This window comes from Antedon mediterranea, chromosome 8 (genome assembly GCF_964355755.1).
Source record: "Antedon mediterranea chromosome 8, ecAntMedi1.1, whole genome shotgun sequence".
In the NCBI taxonomy this organism is placed as follows: domain Eukaryota; kingdom Metazoa; phylum Echinodermata; class Crinoidea; order Comatulida; family Antedonidae; genus Antedon; species Antedon mediterranea.
Window position 1 is genome coordinate 16,139,621 of NC_092677.1, and position 24,483 is coordinate 16,164,103.

Below are 24,483 nucleotides of genomic sequence, written 5' to 3' on the forward strand. Positions count from 1 at the left end.
AACAATGCGACAAATTACTGTAATTTGAGCTACACTTAAGGTGATATTATGCCGCTTTAATATCCACATAAAGTAACCAAAAAATCCCTTTAATGTTTCCTTCACAGAAGGCTTAAGAAAGATGGACAGAACATATGGTTTATGCATGAGGAATTATTTCCTCCATGGCACATATGCTTGTTTATTTTATTGATATCCTTTTTTCAAATTATGAAATGAAATAAAAGGAAGACTGATGTACTGTACGTTTAATTAATAAGTCATCCTAGTAAACATGTCATAATGTCTTAAGAATACCAGTAATATAAATAATAACAATTAAAACAAGGGACCATGTCAAAATTACTCTACTGCAGTTTACTGCAGTAGTAGTATTTTGTTTACTCTTTAATTTGTTTTTGCAATTATTTAGGTTTTCTTGTCTTTCTTCGACCAAAAATTGGATCGAAAAAAAATTTATTTACCTGAAAAACCTGAAAAAATTGGAATTTAAAGCAAAAAATGGTCAAATTGGCTGCCAGCCAATGGATTTTTGGTTGAATTTAACCATATATCATGTTATTTTATAAGTGAAAACATTTTTTTCCGGGTTTTTTTCTACGGAAGTGATTCACTTTATTAAAACTACAAAAAAACCTATTCAAAGTCTGATTTAATTAATCTTCATTTTTCATGTTTTTGGGGGACAATACATCTTTAAAGGAAAATTGGCAGATCAATTTATTGTATATGTAGAACATTATTAAATGTTCAAATATGTTTTATCTCCATGGAGGACAATTTTCATCTTATTACATTTTTTATGTACACTTATAATGTGTATAAAGTTTAAGTCTAAGTCATACCAGTAAATATGTCATTCTTTAGATACCACACCAGTAAATAATATGGTATTATAAGTCAAATGAAATTACAGTTTCCAATCATAGTCTCTTAACAATGAAAGAAAATATAATTTTTCTGTCTATACCTTCATATATCATAATAACATTTATTTTTAAATATATGAATTTTAATGTTTTTACTACACTGTAGTAATTAGTCTTTATTTTTACATAATTTCCATAGTTTTACTAATTCATTGCAGATTTTAAAGACATTCTGGAGTGGTTTTCGATAACTTTGTAGAATTTAAAAATGATTTGAATATTTTCTATTGTAAATATACTTTAACATTGTAAATCATTTTGTTGTTGTAATTTCTATATGGGAAAAATATGAGGAATTTTAATTGTTTTATGTTACTGTAATTCTTAAAAATACTAAAATTATAGTGAATATATTTGCACCATTTTGTACTGTACTGTATGTTATGAAGTCAATATTTTATGTAATATATTTACTGTAGCATATGCTGGTAATTTACACAAACCAATGATCATTTTATAAGAGCATTTTAGAATATGTCATATTTTTTTATGTGGAAATTGCTGTCATTATTGTACATGTTATGTACATTACTGAATCTCATCTAGGTCGTTGTCGGCGTATCATACTCAAAAAGTGATAAGATCAAACATATTGTTTGATACGTGGTCATAAGTTCATATTGATAATTGGTAGATCGTCTGCTTCGGATGGATCACTAGTTATTGCTGGTAATCCTTCGGTTGTTCCTGCGGGCAATCTGCGTGGCTCGTGCATTAAAAGAATGTAACAAATTTGCACTAATCTCTCTTCAGTAACGGGTCATACATCAACGTATCAACTGTGTATTTGAAAGCGGCTAGGCTTTTCCAGTCGTTCAGAACAGCTGTTGTTTCCTTAATGCAACCTGGCCTTGTCGCAGATATACAGTTATTACTATTTCCTTCTAGGAGTTATTAACAATGATTTGTTAAACACGATTGGGTTGTCACGTTTAATGACAATGACAAGGATGTAGGTTACAGAACTAGAAATTCTTTTTAAACTTTCATTAAAACTAACCAATTACCTGTCAATGTATTCATTCTGTAATTATGAATTACTGTGATTTATAATAATTTAATTTGTGTTTAATGCAAATTTGATTTTATTTTACGCAATATGTATCGCCATACAATTATAGTAGAAGCATTTTATTTCCATAGGGGTTGTCTCTAGGCACTCTATTATAAGTGAAGATGATACGTGTGTGACATCAGTATTTGTTATTTTTACTTTCTGTTATTTTTAAGTTCTTTGATTTATAATAATTTAATTTTTATTGAATGCAGTTTCTTAATTTTACTCTATTCAATGAATGTTATGTCCATTTATAATGCAATATTTCCATAGAAGGGTTGTTTCTTGTAAATCTTACAGTAAATATTTGTGAAGTGTTATTATAGTGGTTTTCAAAAATAAAACATTCAAAAATAAGGGTAACAACCTAAATTAAAGTCATTTTAGATAAAACTTAAAAAAAAAAAAATGGAGATGGGCAAGACACAACCGATGGACAAAAAGAGTAAAAGAATTGGCAACCAAGAACTTGGTGTGGAGATGACAAAGACAAAAAGAAGGTGGGGAGAATATGGCATCAAGTGAAGACTGCCATCTGGTTGACAGTTTGAGAGAAGAGGAGTTGAAAAATGCTCGAGGAGGGTTACATCCAGCAGTAGGTGACATAATCTATGGTGATGATGATGTTATATACTTTTGTCACTATTTACCGCAGCAGTTTCTCAATACTGTACTTAATAGCAGCTTCTCCTCTGAACTTACAATATGCCACTCATATATCCAGTATCTATCAACATTTTACAGAAAATTTTAAAGCAACAGTAAATTTCAAATAATTTTTAGCTAATCAGAAGAAAACAATATTAAATAATAAAAATGATATATGGCATCTAAAGTATCTGATAGTTGAACTACAACAATCTGCAAATAATTTCCCTTGAACATACAAAACTTATGAATATTAATGAGCTTATTAATTAGTTATGCGGGAGTATAAGAAACTTTCCCCTGGGTAGTAAGCAATTATCATCTGACAATGACCGACTTTCTCAATCCATATTTAGTACTTTTATTGGATCAATCAAAACATTTAATCCAAATGAATTTGTTTCAACATCTGCGCAATCCATTTGAGATTTCTAGGTGAATTCCAATACGGTACTAGCCCAACATAAAATTTCAATAAAAATCAATTAGACAACAATTTTACCTTTGTGCCAGTTGGTTAGCCACCAGAACACACTGGTTAATTAAAATTGAAATCTAAACGTCTAATGGGGGATATTAATTATGCATGTAGTTTTGTAATGTTCATTCCCATAACAAAAAGTCTTAGTAGTTATAGCTCTATAGCGGTTAGCCTTATAGTCTATCCGGCTTAGTAGATATAGAGCTGTCGCCTATTTATCACCTACTAGTAGATAGATATTTGATAGATTTTTTATAGTTGTTAGTAGATTTTTGCCTCATTAGCATATTTCGCGATGATATTAGTAGGCGACACCTACTAAATACAACTATGATTAGACTACCAATAATCTATCTAGAATGGATTCTTAATTGGCTATTATTTGGCTTTTAAAAATCTACATTAATTTGCTATTTATGGGCTATTAAAAATCTACTATTTAAATGACTATTATTGGGCTATTAAAAATCTGTATAAATTGGCTATTATTTGGCAATTAAAAATCTACATAAAATGGCTATAATTTGTCTACTTAAAATCTACATTATTTGGCTATTAATATACTATTAAAAATCTACTAAATAATTGGCTATTATTCAACTACTAAAAATCTACATTATTTGCCTATTATTGGGCTATTAAAAATCTACATAAAAATGGCTATTATTTGTCTACTAAAAATCTACATTATTTTGCTATTATTGGGCTATTAAAAATCTACTTAAAAATGGCTATTATTTGTCTACTAAAAATCTACATTATTTGGCTATTATTGGGCTATTAAAAATCTACATAAAAATGGCTATTATTTGTCTACTAAAAATCTACATTATTTGGCTATTATTGGGCTATTAAAAATCTACATAAAAATGGCTATTATTTGTCTACTAAAAATCTACATTATTTGGCTATTATTGGGCTATTAAAAATCTACATAAAAATGGCTATTATTTGTCTACTAAAAATCTACATTATTTGGATATTATTGGTCTATTAAAAATCTACTTAAAAATGGCTATTATTTGTCTACTAAAAATCTACATTATTTAGCTATTATTGGTCTATTAAAAATCTACTTAAAAATGGCTATTATTTGTCTACTAAAAATCTACATTATTTGGCTATTATTGGGCTATTAAAAATCTACACTATTTGGCTATTATTGGGCTGTTAAAAATCTACTTAAAAATGGCTATTATTTGTCTACTAAAAATCTACATTATTTGGCTATTATTGGGCTATTAAAAATCTACATTATTTGGCTATTATTGGGCTATTAACAATCTACATATAGATATTATTGGACTATTAAAAATCTACATATAACTATTATTGGGCTATTAACAATCTACATATAGATATTATTGGGCTATTAAAAATCTACATATAAATTGGCTATTAAAAATCTACATAAATTAACTACTGTTAATTTAGATACTTAAAATCTACAGAAATTAAAAATCTAATCTTTTCTGGCTAAAATACAGATACAGAACAATAATTCATCTTATTGGCAAATAACAAATGTATAATGACAATAATAATAACAAATTAATTTTTTTCTCGTATTTGTAAACCTTAATCTTGTCCATACATATGCGAGTCCGAAAACTTTAAGCACATATTTTAACTCAGTTGGACATGTAAAAGGAAGAATACCAAACAACAACAGTTACTTTTGTAACAATTTAGACTTATTAAGTGAAACAAGACATTAGTAAACCAAATATACAGTATACATTTTATAAATTTATTTAACAAAAAATTAAGATAGTACATTATTTGTAAACCTTAATATCTTAACCATTGCACATGTTTTAACTCAGCTGGACATGTAAAAGGAAGAATACCAAACAACAACAACAGTTACTTTTGTAACAATTTAGACTTATTAAGTGAAACAAGACATTAGTAACCAAATATACAGTATACATTTTATAAATTTATTTAACAAAAAATTAAGATAGTACAGTATTTGTCAACCTTAATATCTTAACCATAACATTGCACATGTTTTAACATCACTTTTGTAACAATCTAGACTTATCAAATGAAACAAGACACAGTATCCAAATATACAGTATACATTTTATTTAAACTTCAAAATTCAAAACAATTCCTGAATGGAATTAGACCAGACAATAAGAAATGCACCAAATATTGTCACTATTGACATGAAAAATTAATTACGCAAAAGCACACTTCACCATAAATTAATCATCTTTGCACTTGACCATCAAATTTGTACTTGTATAGGTTAAAGATCGTCTCTCTGAAAAAATAATTGTTTAAACATTTTTTTGTTGAATATGCCATTTGAATTTGGCTATACAAGGGCTACCTACCAGTAACCTATTAACAGACTATAAACAAACTGATAATAGCCAGTAACTATTAATAAACTATTTATTTTATATACTTAGGCCTACTAAGAATTATTACAAATAGATACAGTAGATATAGCTAGATGACCTAGGCCTCTAGGCCTAGATACTGCATTAGAAATCTATTATTTAAATATCACAGTTGTAATATCTATCAACTGCATACTTACAATAGCTATACTAGGGCTACCAATAATAACCTATTAATAGACTAGGCTTAGGCCTATTAACAAACTGATAATAGGCCTAGGCAGCCCAGTATAACTATTTAGTATTAATATTATAAACTAAAAAATCTATTTTATAATTGAACCCTGGGAAGTAGGCCTACAACTTGTGGCTTATTACTATGTTTTCATTTATGTACACACAACAACAACAAATAGGCAATGTAGGGCCTAGGCTAACTAGTAGTAGGCCTATAAGCCTAGGCTATAAAGTATATTAGGCCTAGGCTAGGCTATTATAATTATAAATTGAATGAAAAATGCCTAGTGCAATTTAAAAAAGACTAGGCCTAGGCCAGGGCCTACCTAGCTTAGTAGCCTAGCCTAGGCCTACTAACTAATACAGGCCTGGCTAGCTTATAGAGCCTAGCTTCTAGCCTATCAAAAAGGAACACTTTAACTTTAACAAATAAAATGTAAAGATATGGATTGATTCACTTACCACTAAACTGACATTGTGGTTGGAATAAAAATAAACATTCATGGTCTGATCGAAAAGGCCTACAACAAGCGAATGCTCCTTTTTTCTCTGATCATCTGCATCGTGCCTGCTGCTGCTGCAAAACAGAAGCGGGAATTTGGGTGTAACAATTGTTATACACACGCACTAATATATAGACAACGGCTATCTATAACCTATTAACAAACTACATTTTACATTTTACATTTAACTTTTATTCCATACCTACTAAATATCTATTATATATAGATAGATGGAGGCTACTACAAGTCTATTAGAAATCTATGAGTAACACAGTTTTGTATTATCTATCAACTGTCTACTTATAATAGATAGACAACAGCTATCTATAACCTATTAACAAACTACGTTTAACATATATTCCATACCTACTAAATATCTATTATATATAGATAGATGGAGACTACTACAAGTCTATTAGAAATCTATGAGTAACACAGTTTTGTATTATCTATCAACTGTCTACTTATAATAGATAGACAACAGCTATCTATAACCTATTAACAAACTACGTTTAACTTATATTCCATACCTACTATATCTATTATATATAGATAGATGGAGACTACTACAAGTCTATTAGAAATCTATGAGTAACACAGTTTTGTATTATCTATCAACTGTCTACTTATAATAGATAGACAACAGCTATCTATAACCTATTAACAAACTACGTTTAACATATATTCCATACCTACTAAATATCTATTATATATAGATAGATGGAGACTACTACAAGTCTGTTAGAAATCTATGAGTAACACAGTTTTGTATTATCTATCAACTGTCTACTTATAATAGATAGACAGCAGCTATCTATAACCTATTAACAAACTACATTTAACTTATATTCCATACCTACTAAATATCTATTATATATAGATAGCTGGAGACTACTACAAGTCTATTAGAAATCTATGAGTAACACAGTTTTGTATTATCTATCAACTGTCTATTTATAATAGATAGACAACAGCTATCTATAACCTATTAACAAACTACATTTAACTTATATTCCATACCTACTAAATATCTATTATATATAGATAGATGGAGACTACTACAAGTCTATTAGAAATCTATGAGTAACACAGTTTTGTATTATCTATCAACTGTCTATTTATAATAGATAGACAACAGCTATCTATAACCTATTAACAAACTACATTTAACTTATATTCCATACCTACTAAATATCTATTATATATAGATAGATGGAGACTACTACAAGTCTATTAGAAATCTATGAGTAATACAGTTTTGTATTATCTATCAACTGTCTACTTATAATAGATAGACAACAGCTATCTATAACCTATTAACAAACTACGTTTAACTAATATTCCATACCTACTAAATATCTATTATATATAGATAGATGGAGACTACTACAAGTCTATTAGAAATCTATGAGTAACACAGTTTTGTATTATCTATCAACTTTCTACTTATAATAGATAGACAACAGCTATCTATAACCTATTAACAAACTACGTTTAACTTATATTCCATACCTACTAAATATCTATTATATATAGATAGATGGAGACTACTACAAGTCTATTAGAAATCTATGAGTAACACAGTTTTGTATTATCTATCAACTGTCTACTTATAATAGATAGACAACAGCTATCTATAACCTATTAACAAACTACATTTAACTAATATTCCATACCTACTAAATATCTATTATATATAGATAGATGGAGACTACTACAAGTCTATTAGAAATCTATGAGTAACACAGTTTTGTATTATCTATCAACTGTCTACTTATAATAGATAGACAACAGCTATCTATAACCTATTAACAAACTACGTTTAACTAATATTCCATACCTACTAAATATCTATTATATATAGATAGATGGAGACTACTACAAGTCTATTAGAAATCTATGAGTAACACAGTTTTGTATTATCTATCAACTGTCTACTTATAATAGATAGACAACAGCTATCTATAACCTATTAACAAACTACGTTTAACTTATATTCCATACCTACTAAATATCTATTATATATAGATAGATGGAGACTATTCCCTGTCTACATAAAAACTCTTAAGGTGAAAAATATCTATTAAAAACTACTAACAATGGTGTAGCTTAAAGACCTACTTTAAATAGTGCAACATCAACTATGATACAACTACTTACTGTGTACTTTTAATAGGTAGTACCTATTATGTCACCTATCTATTTTATGTAGTCAGAAAGTAGTCAAAGAAATTATGATAAAATCCTTAGTAGCCAAGAGAAAAAAACTACTAACGGCCTATTAAGCCTACTAAGGATAGAGCTATTTCTATTAAAGACTATCTAAATATACTTAATTATTTCGTTATGGGTTTGAACTATAACATTAGAACCCCAATTTGTCGGACACCTTCAGGACCATAAAAAGTGTCCCCTTTAGGGGTGTTGCCTGTTAACATGGGTTTCCTAAAGGAAGGGTTCCACTGTATCAAAAATTAGAAATAATTTTTGTTTTGCATATTGCAGATATTTTTCATTTCATGAGAAGCATTAAAGTTGCTATTGTATTTAAAAAAATGTTTTTTAATAGTACACTGTACTAATATTAAAAGTGTAAGTAGGCATGGATCACAGTGTCGACTGATCTACTGAGAGTGTAGTTACTGTATACCCCAGGGTAGACTTATGCCATTATCAGTGGTATTTAGAAATTTTTATAATTGAATTTTGATTTTGATGTGTGAAGTGAAATCCTGATAAACTTTTTTTATTCAATTCCATTTATAATATAATTTGCATAAATTACATAGACAATTATGTTGCTCTGAAAAAAAGGCAAAAGGTATGTCACATCTTTCTCTAACATTCAGTGCTGTAAACACTATTACTGAACACATTTAAAGGATGAAGTTTTTTCCCATTTCTTCCATCTAAACAAAGTTTAAATTATCAGGGTTCAAGGGTGAGGTAATGTCATTGATGATTGTGTACTTAAAGTCAACCTAGAGGCAAACACCAGTAATTAATATCAACTGTGTTTAACTTACTATAATATAATATCGCTCAAAATAGCCGTAATTTTTCTTTCAAATTCGTAATAAACGTACAGCTTTTAAAAGCTTTAAAGCCAGAATATATTCCTGTCTACAGTGGGGCTAATTTAAAAAATGTATTATTATTATTATTAGTATTGGTAATTTAAATATTTATGCCTTATGGCTGTGCAGAGTTCTCAATTAAGAGAACTATAAAGAATTGATAAGGAAAGTAATTAGTGTCTGGTGCCAGAAAGGTAATAGAAAAGCTCCTAAAATCATTAATTTGTTGCAGTTTGTTCTCAGATTTATTTTTTATAAATGAACTCCGTACATTTACTAGGACACTAGAATAAATTATTGATTAAGTTTAAAAGTATAATTTTGAATAGATTTTGAAAAGGTTACATACTTCATGAATAACATTGTAAAAGAATGTTTGTAGACCATTTTTTTAAAGTGAAATATGTTGTGTCGTAGAGTAAATGGTTTTATTTTGTTGCTTTGAGTTTATAGCCATTAGTCTAGTTTGCGCCTAGCTTACCTGGATAAACCAACACAGGCTTTTACTCCTCCTCCAGTCCTGCCTACATGGGGAGGACAAACTGTAAGAGCATATAACTTAAAGGGATTAGGGATTTTCAATGTTTGTGTTACCTTTCGAGTGTCCCTAAAGTCTGGTTTCCATAAAATCGCTACACGACAGAGCGTAGCGATTCTATGGAAACGCTAGAATTTATCGGAGATCTAGTACGCGAGCGCTAAATATTCTTTGGTACGCGTATACGATTCATCGCCGACAAAATCGGCAAAGTTGAACATGATGGTTGAACTTTGCCGATTTGACTGCGATGAATCGGGGAGCCTTCCCGATTGCGTCGGCGACATCTGCGCGTGTAGCGATTTTAATGGAAACGCTGTAGCGATTTTAATGGAAAGTCGGTTTATCCAGATATGACGTGCAGACACAACCAACCACTTTCCTGATTTGTGTATTTAAATTATATTAAGTTAAAAAAATGCATCAATATAAAGTGTTGTCATTTAAGTAGTTAACATTTATACAATTTGAAAAAAAAATAGTATAATTAATGGGGGAATAATGATTCAAATTAATTTATAATACATATTGAAAAAACAAAAACAATTTTCTTAGTAGCAGCTCACCGAGATTAATGTATAATTTATTAGATGGATGAGGGAATTATATTAATTTCTGGACTTCTACTTAAAGGATCAAGAAGAGAGTAGATTGGTTTTACATGTTGACTACTTGCGTTTACCATTGGGCTAGTTAATTTATTATTTGTATTCACCCAGGAGCCAAAATGGTACCTGATTGCATTTTTAATCATTCATCATTCAACTTGTATTGATAATAAGCTTGTTGTATTATTTGTATTTACCCAGGAGCCCAAATGATGGCATTTTTATAATCATTCATCACTTAACTTGTATTTATACTAGGCTTGTTCTCTCTTGCTCCCTCTTATTTCTATTCACCCAGTAGCCCAAATGGTTCCTATTATGCATCATGTCTTTCTTCACTCAACTTGTATTTCAACAAGCTTTGTCTTTTATTATGTTCACCAGGGAGATGAATTAATCTATATATAAATTTACGTAAGGGCAAAATTCGGTAAATCGCGCCTTACTTCTATAATTTTTACTCGATGGTATATAAAGTTGGTTCGTACTTTCGGTACTGATTTTAACCACCTGATGTAACCCTGTTTACTAATTAAATTAAGTTAGATAATAAGTTATTGACGGTTAAAACGAATTTAGGTTCCAAGATTTGCCCCAAATAGGGGTGTTTTCCGACCGTGGTATACACTGTATAATGGATGTCCGTCTTGAAAAATACCCGCCACAAAAATGCGAGGAGGCTTCGCATTTTCCTATCTCCTCCTACGATAATTGTTTTTAATGGCTGAAAACCGGTTGAACAGCTAGAGTACACCATCATAATGTTGAAGACAGGCCGATTTTCTTTAAAAAATACTATTTTGATACATTTAATATACGTTTTTACAAATGTATTGATTTGTGATGAATGGAACATTCCAAATTATTTGGTTTAACCATACAGGTATAGATTTAGATTTATGGGCCCCCTTGGAGAATGAACATAAATAGTATTGCAATGCTGTACAATACTGTTAAGGTATTAACCACTTTTGATCGCAATTTGAATCGCAAATTTCTTACTGTGAGTGTTGGTACTGTTAGATGTAATATAAAAATATATACAAATAAACTTTATTACTGTGAGTGTGGGTAGGCCCTACTGTTAGATTATAAACATATAATATACAAATAAACATTCCACATTATTTGGTTTAACCATAGAGGTATAGATTTAGATTTATGGGCCCCCTTGGAGAATAAACATAAATAGTATTGCAATGCTGTACAATACTGTTAAGGTATTAACCACTTTTGATCCCAATTTTAATCGCAAATTTCTTACTGTGAGTGTTGGTACTGTTAGATGTAATATAAAAATATATACAAATAAACTTTATTACTGTGAGTGTGGGTAGGCCCTACTGTTAGATTATAAACATATAATATACAAATAAATAAACGTTATTACTGACAGTTGCTTCTCAACGTTTGTATTAATTAATAATTTAAAAATATATAAACGTTGTAGTGGTGTATCGTTACATGTACTTTACTATTTCAATCGACTATGACAGTGAGAGTTTTAACAAAGTACCGTATTAAATCGTAAATGTTTTACTGTATTTAGTGGTATATTATTTATAGGCCTATAAAACATTAAAAACAATATTTCGTTACTGAGTGGATAAGAATATATTTTAAAATGTTTCCTCTTTGTACCTATCTTCTTCCCCCATCCCTCAACCCTTAATGTTACATACAAAACACAAATTGGGTTTGTTTAAATGAGTCCAAATAAAAAAATTTGACTCATTTTGTTTCTCTCTCGGAAGTAATTCCCAGGGTGCTAATTTTGGTTGACTACATAAATCATTGTGTATATTTATTCGTTTCTGTAAACGACAATGTATTATAGTCCTGCGGTACGTACATTTGAAATCTCCATTTTTTTCTCGCTGGAAATACTGTGTATTCGAGAACCATCTGTGGGCACGACCTAGATGGTACGCGAGCGAAGCGAGCGTGCCATCTAGTACCTAAAAATACCTTTAACTAATTTTTTTTATAGAATACACTACTAGATGAATTTACATAAGTTAATAATATGGTTGGTTGCCCACAAATTTCAGACTAGGGAATTAAATGCCCTTTTGTATCTGTCAAATTAGCACCCTATATAATACTATATATATATAAAAAAAAACATTTCACATCTCATACTACATCTTTTATGATGAATTACATAAAATAACAATATTTTGTTTTTTTATGGGATGTTCGTAAAGATTATTATCCCTTTCAACTAATGTGCCATGGGACGAAATTCTACAACAAACAAGGATTACTTTTTAAGTGAACTAATGTCATTAGGAGTATTAAAACACCGACAACATTACAGACAGATTCATATAAATCCAGCGTGCTCTCAATTTCACAAAGTTCATCGCAAGTCCTATATTACTTTACATTGTTTTTTTGAAAGGATATGTTTATTTTATTGGCATGTAGTGTACAGTGTAAATGTATTTAAGTATGTAGCAGAAGAATGTTTGCTATCTTGAAATAAACTTTAGTTTTGTTCCATATTTGAAATAAAGCAAGAAACTTGTTTTTATGGCTTTACTTAAAAAAAGAACAATAAATAGAATGGTGTATAGGTTGATAGTTAGCTGTGACAAATCCAATGCATTTGAGATGATGGTTAAACACTGGCAATCTTTCGTTTTGACACTGACTATGCATCTATCTAGTGCAAAAGTCATGCATGCTCAGAAACATAAGAGTATATGCAAAATGACTGTATGCGGCTGTGTGGAACGCTGTGAAAACTTTACATTTTTAGGATATGTGCTGCCATTTATCAATCTTTTTTCTTAAGTCAAAATAGTTAAGACAGTGCTGAAGTTGTCTACAATTGACCAGTTTACACAATGTACAAAATCTGTTCCATGTTTTCAATTCAATTCTGGTTTATTCAAAATCTTTCATGCAGGGTATAGTTTATGTGAACATATAGTACGTACTGTAGAATGTTTAAAAAGGAACTTTCCAAATAGCAATATCATATAGTGATTGAAAATGTTCATCTGGAAAAAAGAACATTTCTAATAACTTAATATCATATAGTATTATAGTATTGTAGATTATAGGTACTGCTGTAATATGAAAGCCCCAGTGGTCTAATGGTTAGGACATCTGCATATCAAGCAGGCGGTCCGAGTTCGAGTCTTGGTTGGGGCGACTTTTTCTCATTCTCACAGATTTCCTCATCTTTATCGTTTCAAATTAATTAATTAAATTTCAGTATATCACCGGACGGTTTAGAATTAATGTTCTTTGCCTGTTGTGTTTATATATATATATATATATATATATAAATAGATGGTACTTAATTCTTCTTCTCCAGATATGCGAGATGATTTTCGGAAGGTGTCTGATGATCTTACTGCCTCTTCTGGTGACCAGTTGGAGTTGGAATGCACACCACCAAGAGCTAATCCAACTCCAAATGTGACCTGGGAAAAAGATGGTCAACCAGTGGTACCGAGTGGTAGAAGGAGACAGCAAGATGGCAATCTACAGTTTACACAAGTAAGTTGAACATTCTCTTGTAGTTGTACTCTCTAATTTATTAGACATTTTGAAGAAATCTTGAGATAATACATAAAAGCAAAATCGAATGAACTATTTTGAAGAAGAATCTACTTATGTTAACTCTAGTTGAATATCTTGCAAAGGTGATGGAATGTTTCTTTATTCTGAGACTGAAGACAATTTTGAGAACCAGTCAAGAAAGATCTGGTAATCTGTAGTCTTCACCAATCACACTTAAGTGAAACATTTTCTTTTAGATATACTAAAGTGATTTACTAACATTATGTAAACATTTGCCATTTTTGAAAAAAATGTAGAATGTTTACTGCAAATAAAAAGTTTGTTTGACTACCCAAACAAATAAATTGCTATTACTTAAAAATAAACAAATTGTCATTACTGTAATAGTATTATGGTCCCTTAATCTTACATGTTGAAGAAGTTTGTTTTATACTCACTAATCAATTAATACAATACAAAGAAAAAAAACATTATAAATGATGCCTAAACATTGAATCAATTGAACAAAACAAACATTACAGCTTATATAGTAAGAAACTTGGTCATATGTAAACGTGATAAGTACCACTTACAGAATAGTAATTCCAAAATAATTTCTAAGCAGGAGAGTTGACCAAGTGTGGCGCATTCTCTGTGAATCTACTTAGAATTTAGCGCTTCCGATCGTTGAAAGCTCATCAGGACACTAGTGTGCCGTCATGTGTGACAAGACGATTGAAGAATTGATTAATTTTATATAACCACCGACGGCATTTTCCTTTCATGATGCCAATTGCGGCATAACTTTGAATTTGCGTGTAGACTTGGATTAAGTTTTCATTTAACAATGAATGAATGTGCCACGGACATAACTTTATCACATGAATTGCTGTATTAAATGTCTATATTCACTGTATGTGGATTGATTGCAGGAATACACATACAAGAAAACAATTAATATTTTTTCTAAAGCTCTGTCTACACTATCAAACTAGTTTGACAAAAAAGTGCCCAAATATGGTAGTGATATGCTTAAGTATTGTAGTGATGACATTGTCATGTCCATATATATGCACATCACATTTGTTTGTCACATAAAGTTTAAAGCTTTCTAAATCTAAATTCAAAATAAACTACAAAATGGCAACTTTAAATTTAATTTATAATACAGTAGAAAATTCTATTAAAGGGACATTTCAATCCAACAAATTGTTCCCTGAATGTGGTGTGTGGCAGGTTGAGACTTAAATTTTCCCTCGTTTATTTTGTGCTAAAAGTGTCCCAAATAAGGAGTTTTAACACTTCATACTTGACTACTACTCAAGATTCAAGAAATTTTATTTGTCCATAAAAATGGAAATTCACTTTGCTTGGTAGATTAAAACAACAATATTGCAACAATTTAAAACGTGCCGTGATTATAACAGATTAAAGATACAAGATAAAAAGTTTAAAATACTGTTAAAAATGTAAAACTATTTAAAAATTGCATTATCGTCTTACATTAGAATTAAAAATATGAATGCTATTTACAAGGAAAGATTTTCTAGTTCTACAAAGATTTGCTTTTGGAGGTCGTAGCCTAATACCTGATCTATTTAAGTTATAACAGTAATGTAACGGATGAGTGGGGTCTTTCATAATATTGTTTACTTTTTTTTAAATACTCTTTTCATAGATAAATGAACAAGGCGTTAGATCAGCTTTAATAATTCGTTGTGCAATTTTACGTGGTCTCTCAATATTTTTCATATCATTTTCAGTAAAGTTACCATAAAAACATCCAATGCTAAAAGATAAAATACTTTGAATAATACTTTGATAAAATAAAATTAAAATAGTGTTATCAACTCTAATTTGCTTGAGTTTTCAGAGAAAGTAGAGCCTTTGAGATGCCTTCTTGGAAATCATGAGAGAGTTTGACTCCCATTTTAATATGTTGTCAATTATAGTACCTAAGTATTTGTATTGGGTTAAACTCTTTCAACCTCAGTTTGAATAAAAAGAGAACAAAATTGGAGAAATAACACATCCTTGAGGACTCAAGTATACTCCAAATAAAAGTTACACTAATTAAGCATTTATTATCATATTTTTTAAAAATTTGTCTGTAGGTGAGGGCAGTGGATGAGGGTGAGTACGTCTGCATAGCAACAAACATGGCAGAAACCAAGAGAAGCAGAGCTGTTGTGTTACTAGTTTCTGGTAAGTTAATTCAATTATAAAGCATGTTATCCACTAGGAAAATCTAGGACCAGTGTAAAGGCAGTATTAGTTCTCACTGTGTAAACCCAGGACCCTAGAAGCCCCGGAGCAAGAGCAGCCCCTAATGCAACTAGCATGTTAGAAGCCCCTTATGAGACCAGTAGCTTCCATCCCTTTTTCCCTCCCCCACCTGTGTTATGCCATTGATTAGGACTAATGACTCGGATCATTCGGTACATGCTTTTATTTTATTATCTTGCATGTACATAAACCAACGAGCAAATGAATTTATTTAGATCTGTATTTTTACTGCTACACAGCACACTACTTGGCAAAACTTTGAATTTGAATACCTCGGTTTGGTTGACATGTATATAATATATCAATTGCTTCCGATTGATATATCTTAAACCTTTAACATAAGGAAAGCTTTTGATGAAAGACATCAATTTCATGTATGTTAGTTATCTAATTAATTACATTTATACCTTCGATGTCCCACGAGCAACTATTAAAGAAATTTTTTCCAGCTCAATTATCCTGACTTGAATGTCATTTCATGTTCTTCCCATTAATGGATTAATTTGACAGGCTTTAAACTAGATTAGGATTCGGTGCCCAGTTACAAATAAGATTAAGATTCAGCCTTCAAGTTGGCTAACTGATATACTTGAGAGCAGTTTATTAGATGAACGTTGTATATATTCATTTAAACTGTCACGACAGTCTGATGTTTTTCCAACTTCAGAATTATCAGTAAAACAGTTCTTTAATTCTTCAATTTATTTAGTGTACTGTGACATAATCCTGCCAGAGCACAATTAGAAAAATAGCCAGGTGTGGATGATATTTTAGAGAGCTTTGGCGTAAAATTGTTTAATGTTTACATTAATGTTATACATTTGTCAGAGATATGTGGGCAAACTTACTTACTTCACACAAACAGTAAAATAGAATCAACTAAAGCAAAAAAAAAATAACATTTTTATAGCAGACTTGCTACTATAAAAACCTGATTTCCAAATGTTTAGTTTTCCAATGAATAAGATTTTTGTTTTGAATGGTGTAAATGACCTAAACGACCTAAAGATTATCTTGTGTTTAGTTAATTGATCTTTGAAGATGTACGTTCAAGAATTGTTTGTGCGAGATTTTAATAATGATACCTACTAATTGATATAAGTAATCAGGATAGATCTGTCTTATTGATCTGTTTTTGTGATTTCCTAACAGAAGGTCCAGACTTCCTGATCGTACCTGAAGACACTGTCGCCACGGTCGGTGAAACGGTCAAGCTAGAATGCCAGGCAGACGGTCAACCACTACCGGCCATTAGTTGGAGTAGACTGGAAAGTCCAATGGCAACTGGCAGGTGGGTTGATATTGAATGGTGGAGTAGTTTATAATCCTTAATGAATGAATATGCAGTAGTACAGTATTCTTCTACTCAGAGCTGTCTGAAAACAAAATGGAAAACGCTAGAGCCTTGTTCACACTAACAAATTCATGCATCTATCAAAAGAGAATAATTTCACTATCGGGTTGTTTTGGATTGGTTTATTCCATGGTCTGGGAGCCTACGAGTCTAAGCCACAATGATTGTTTTCTTTTGACAGCATTGCCACTACGATAGTGAATGAAATCACTTTGGTAATATCCTTGGAAATATGCCTACATTGAGATGTAGAATAAGAATAACATCATTACAAAATATTCTACATCAGTAGCCATCTAGAATTCAGTATTTCTTAAAGACATCATGGATGTTCTACTTCTTAGCAAAATGTAATAATTACTTTCTTAATGTATAACAAAAAAAAACAGTTGTGAAAATCCTGCAAGGACTTGCTTTTAATCGGCTTATTTTAATAGGACTGTCACCTCCTCTGAAAAAATTGCAATCATTATTACAACGGGTGTTCATGGCGTGTCGATAGATACAGATTTAACTGTCAAAGATGATGAGAAACCATTGAAAGGCTTGAATCCAAGAAATTGCAAAACGCTTGAAAACGAGTACGCTAGGAGGATAATACGGATTTACATCCGTCAAACATTCTCGTGTTTGATGACTGATTGCTCAAGGAATGACTAATGGCATAAAATCATATAGGCTGTAACAATTAGGTAAATAACATATATCCAGTAGGATCTCAGGCGATTTTTACATAACTAATTATGTGTGATCAGAAGATGACAGCGAATGTATAGATGTTTTATTTCACAAAATCCAATCAATACTTTTAATGACCTTGTAGATTGATGAGGATTTTCAAAAAAATTCTGATAAGAAAATCAAAGAAAACAGAAACTAGTATCCAAATTGAAACTTAAATGTAAGACTTTAGGTTTAGAACTTCTGTTTTGTAAGAAAACAAAATTATTAACTTTAGATAAAGACACTGTTTTTTCTCAAAATATAATTCTTTCAATTTTAATTTGTAAAAGTCTTTTTTTTGTTTCAGTCAGACTACGCCTACAATTACACTTTTTTTACACTATCAATATTTTATTTTCAGTTGTGTAAGACTTTAGGTTTAGAACTTCTGTTTTGTAAGAAAACAAAATTATTAACTTTAGATAAAGACACTGTTTTTTCTCAAAATATAATTCTTTCAATTTTAATTTGTAAAAGTTTTTTTTTTGTTTCAGTCAGACTACGCCTACAATTACACTTTTTTTACACTATCAATATTTTATTTTCAGTTGTGTAAGACTTTAGGTTTAGAACTTCTGTTTTGTAAGAAAACAAAATTATTAACTTCAGATAAAGACACTGTTTTTTCTCAAAAAATATATATTTGTTTAATTCTTTTAATTTTAATTTGTAAAAGACTTTTTTTCAGTCAGACAACTCCTATAATTACACTTTTTTTTTACACTATCAATATTTTATTTTCAGTTGTGTAGGGTAGTTAAGGTAAATTCAAAATCAGACAAAAAGCATCCCCAAAACTTAAACCTCTCTCAAAAACCAAAATGTCCAATATTTTATAGTGTATTATGATATTATTTTGGTCTGGATGTATAAGCCTCTCTTTACCCAGTTAAGTTTTTACAAGAAATGCTTAACAATCATGTTTTTTCCTAAATTAGGGATTCCCCGAGTACAGTCCCACCCTTCAAAATCAGCCCAATTTCGTATTATAGGGGTGTGGGATTATACTAGAGGATGTACGATAATTTATTTGAACCTTTAAATTTTGTATTTTTTAAATTTATTTAACCTTAATTTCATTGTACTGTACTGCATGTTTGTTATACCTTAAAATGGTTGTAATATTTGTTGTAAATTATTATGTGAATAAGAGTGTCAGTAGTACGTTCTGTGAGTTAATGAGAAAATTGGAAAAACAACATTTTGTAATAATTACAAATTAATAAAACGTATCGGGTATATTACCTGTATGTATTAACAACTGATATTAATTTGTTAGCAAACATTTTCTAAATAATCCAATTACATTACAAGGCCATCTTATCATTGGATCCTCATACCTAAGCTCTAATTCCAGCCCTCAATTTCCTGAGGCAAATTAATGAAAGATGATATTGATTAGGGCCTCAGAGAGAGTTTCAATTGATATTTTATTCTACCATACAGTATATTATATGGTTCAGTGATCAGGTTTTGGTTTTCATTGAGGAAAGCATGGGTTCGAATCTATCAATGAAGTCTGAGAGTTTAAATTACATGGTTTCAATGGCCAAGCGTTTTTTTTTTAGACATTTTAATTGATTATGGGTTACATTAGTTAAATGTTCATTTATCAGGCTTTACTCAAGTTTTATCAATGTGTTTGAATTTTTCTATCTATATTCAACAGAAGAGAACACTTCATTTGTAGCGAAATTACAATTTACTTTTAATTTTAATGAAATGTATACTTATATCTATTAGGGTAGCAGTACTGGAAGACAACTCTCTCCGCATCAGGGATGCAACTATAGCCGATTCTGGCACATACGTCTGTACTGCACAGAGCCAAGTTGGGAAGAAGTCAAAACAAGCTATTATCAAAATAGTCGGTAAGTAAACTATTATTAGAAGACCAGAACTAGAATGTGAAATTATTGTTTGTTTGTTTGTTTTCACACAAAATTGAGTAAGTATTTTATATAATACATGTTTCTTAATATTTGGTCATTGTTACCAATCGGTATCCATGATATACACATATGGAGAGTTCACCAAGATTGTCTATAAAAGCAATGAATAAAAATCTGATCATACACAAATTGGAGCATAGTGCAGTTCTACTCATTTAAATAAAACTCTATTCATATGGAATTCAAATTCAGAGAATGTTTATGTATGTCGTCGCTGTATTCTTTGTCATTAGATCATGTTCGGTTTCAGTTTGATTAAGTGTGAATATAGCTTAAGGGTCCATGAGAGGGATGTTTGCATGCCTCCTATGCTATTAAAAAGCCCACATGATTCATCTTTCGGGGTAGCTGTCTAGTCTCTGTAGTGTTTGCTTCAAACGAAGTATAATCAAATTAAACCACATAAGCCATGATACTGATGATATGCAAACAATGTTATGACACATGTATTGAATTTAATAACATTGTAATTACATTAGGTAATAGGTAACTCGGTGAATGCCGCATTTCTCTATCATATAAATTAGAAGCACATATTTTTGTCTTTATACTCAGTTCATATTCTTTAAAACATTCATTAGACATTTAGATTATATTCTGTTTTAAAATTGATTGGTTGTTAATTGATGAGTAGGTGTATTTAGTACATTCACTTGAAGCAATATAGACGATTTTACAGAGAAGAATGTCTTGCGGAGTTTTTAATTGAGTGTAGAGTGCATGAAATTCTTTATTACACTTTAGGTCATTGCTCCTGAGAAACAAGTCTATATTCGCTCTGGCTCTCCGGAATTATATGTAACTTTCCTATGTGTAGGCCTATCTCTACTAAATTTCAGAGATCACCTAAATTCTCCAAGGTTGGTAACCATTGAATTTTCCTATATTCTTGGGTCAACTAGGATTACTTCATATAGGATCCTATAGGATATTTTTACCAAGGGTTGCCTTGGAACTTTGGCTTTGGTCTGCAAAAGTAATCTCGAAAAGAAGCCCATCTTGATATCAAGCCCACTGGGCTTTTTTTCAAGCCAGTGTAGGCTTTTTCAAGATCAAGGAACAAGATAACTTGTGCTGCAGGTATAATCCCTGTGGGCTTCTTTTCGAGGTTCCATGGGATGATGTTGTTGAAATGTAAATTATTTGTTCTTATAGCAAGCATAGACTTTCTGACGGAGCCAGTAGATGTGACTGTAAATGAGAATGGTGTTACCAGTTTCCAATGCGTTGCTAATGGCAACCCTAAGCCAACAGTTTTCTGGCAAAAAGATGGAGTTGGTGTATGTATAAATATTTAATATTTTCTTTATTCTAACCAATATTGTATTATTTAATATTGTCTTAAAGATGTATTGTCCCCAACAACATCATCATCAGACTTTCATAGACCATTTTGTAGTTTTAATAAACTTAATCACTTCCGTAGAAAAAAAACGAACGAACGAACAAATTATGTTAACACATATAAAAAGACAAAATAAATTGATAATTCAATAAAAAATGTTACTATTTTTTTACTTTAAAATACTGTTTTTTCAGGTAAATACTTGTTTTTTCTATGCAATTTTTGATCAAAGTAAATAAAGATATTATTTGACATTTATTTGTTTTCAGTGGAAAATATATCTTTAATATAATATTGTTATCTTCATAATTCATCTTAGTAGTTGATTCAATTTTACATAAATATTTTGTTGAATCGCATCAGACACCCACATAGATATCAAACTCATAATTGCATGTCTTATTGAATTCCATGTTGGCCTTCCTTTGTAATATCAGACAAATTGCGATAATACGAGAAATAATCTATTATAAAAGGTCACTATGAAATATACTTATGTCTTGACACACATTTAATGAATTTGGAAGGTCAAAGATGATTGACCATTGTCGTTTCAAATAGTATTGGCTGCCCGGGAAATTATAATAAATTTAATTGACAGAAATGTTCACAGTTTAAAACATAATTACAGTATCGTAAGATAATGTTCGAAATAATTAATGTCATTACTTTTTACAGGACTTGTTCATGTTTCCTGGTCAGAATTACAACCGATATTCTGTATTAGAAGATGGGACATTGACTATCGTTCGTGTGCAGACATCTGACGAAGGGCGTTATGTATGTTCTGCCGTTGGCCAGTCTACTGTCTCCACAAGTGCTTATCTTACCGTTGAAGGTATGTGCAAGTGTTCGCAAGGATTCTATTTATTGAATCTTATTGGTCTTATGTGAGCAGTATCAATTCTGGCATGCAAACCCAGGGTTTACTTTATCATAAGGTGCCATTATGCTATATCATGGGCCGGTTTAAAGACTTGATCCTAGAGGTTTGATTATGCCATCCTGGTGCTAATCATGGGATTAAGGACTCAATTCTAAGTTTCTATCCTGGGGCTTGATACTTGGATTCTTAGTATTATTGAGAACAATCCTGAACCTTTTGCCAAGGGCCCAATCAAGCATGGTCAAGCAGCAAACTCCATCCTAAAGCTTCTTTTAGAGCTTGTTTTAGGGCTCAATGCTAGGGCTCTATCCCACAGTAGTGTTTTCATTGATAATTACTTTCTAATACATTTTAGAGTGCAACTATGGCTTTCTCTCGTCCTACCTCTATCCCCTTCCTTGATATAGGGATACAGATGTACCGGAAAAAGATTTAGTACAAATTCTGTTAAATAATTTTATATACCTAAATCAATGCCACCTTAATTGAAGTCCCCTTCTGAGAGCTAAACTGGAAATATTAACTACCTGTACTTTCTATTCCTGACTGACTGTAAATATCATAGTGCATCCCATTCCCCATTAAAAAACATAATCTTGTATTCAATCCAATACAACGACATTATTATTTTGTCTTCCGGGGCAAAGACAGAAATATGTCTACAAACACAATAATTCACAATGTGTTCGATATATCATTATGCGTCCTTGGTATCTCAGTGTTAGAACATCTTTGCATTTAGGTAACGATCCAACATTATTGCAGGTGAATTTGGCATGACAGACAGTCGGGCTCTTGTGAACATGCACCTTGAATTGTCCATAACAACAGCCGTATAATTGATAAATGAAATTACAAAGTTGTTGCTATGGAAATTATCAATAATGTTTGTTTATGCAACATTGTGGGGATTTTGTGAATTGCAATAACAATGTTTTACAAATGTAGAGAAGTTAAATTTTGACGTTCAAATGAATTATCACACACTAATTGTTCATAAAGTATAAACACATCTGTGAATTCTATTTTTTGCTTACTAAATTATTTTTAACTCAAACTTTACTGCTTTAAACAAATTAATTGCGTCATATAAATTAAACCTACTGTCAATTGGTAATATACTTTTATTTATATTGACTAAACTCCAACCAAGAGGTTGTTAATAAACTGAGTGATTTTTTTTTCTGTTTGCATCGATCAAATGTTTTACGATCAGCCTAACGTACTTTAAAAAAGAAGAAGTAATTGCATCATACCATCCATTATGTAATTCTCCAGCTGACCTTTGAAGTGTACTTTCACTTATTGTATATAATGGCCTTCATTGATATTGGGGTTTTGTGAAACACAGTGATATTTGAAACATTTACAAAAATGAACATGTGCGGAAATATTGACACGATGCATATAAAACAGACAATTTATGGACATTTTTCAATAAGAAAACTGAAATTAATTATAATTAGAAGTCACCATAATATTGTATCATAATATACCCGTATATAATTGTGTTAAGTGTCTTCTTTCACTGTGACAACGCATTTTTTATTCATGCTGCCTCTCCAAGTTAAAGAATGAGTGCCAGCAAAGGTTAATAAACTCTTTTTAAAAATTTATTTAGTTTTGATAACCTTCATCCACATATTAATTGTTTTTATTATAATTTATTAAAACAAAAAATAATATCACGTCAAACAGTCACGCTGCACATACACACATGTTTTCACATAATGACAGTGCATTGCAGTTACTTGGTGCACCATAGAAAGGCCACATTCTGTGTTTTAATGCTCGAGTGCGGATGATTGCGGTAAACCTTTTTTTCTTTTTTGTTTGTCCATAATTATTGTGTTTTACCGATATTATTCCATAATTAAAGGCCAAATCATAATTTTGCTTTATACACAATACAGTAGTTTGTATGAATTTCTATAGGATTTATCTTATAATTTCCGTACATTCATATTTTTGGAGTACTTTTGTAGCATA

The 24,483-nt window shown here is 30.6% G+C and overlaps 1 protein-coding gene across 2 annotated transcripts in view; it reads left to right on the top strand.

The window, feature by feature from the left end:
- Window positions 1–24,483, top strand: part of LOC140056471 (roundabout homolog 2-like) — an 89,360-nt gene that overhangs the window by 47,372 nt on the left and 17,505 nt on the right. For both annotated transcript variants that reach the window (XM_072101841.1, XM_072101842.1), the window contains exons 4-9: window positions 13,761–13,945; window positions 16,063–16,153; window positions 17,387–17,525; window positions 20,055–20,182; window positions 21,419–21,543; window positions 22,287–22,446. In XM_072101841.1, the coding sequence (XP_071957942.1) occupies window positions 13,761–13,945; window positions 16,063–16,153; window positions 17,387–17,525; window positions 20,055–20,182; window positions 21,419–21,543; window positions 22,287–22,446 (828 nt within the window). The remainder of the gene's footprint in view (window positions 1–13,760; window positions 13,946–16,062; window positions 16,154–17,386; window positions 17,526–20,054; window positions 20,183–21,418; window positions 21,544–22,286; window positions 22,447–24,483) is intronic.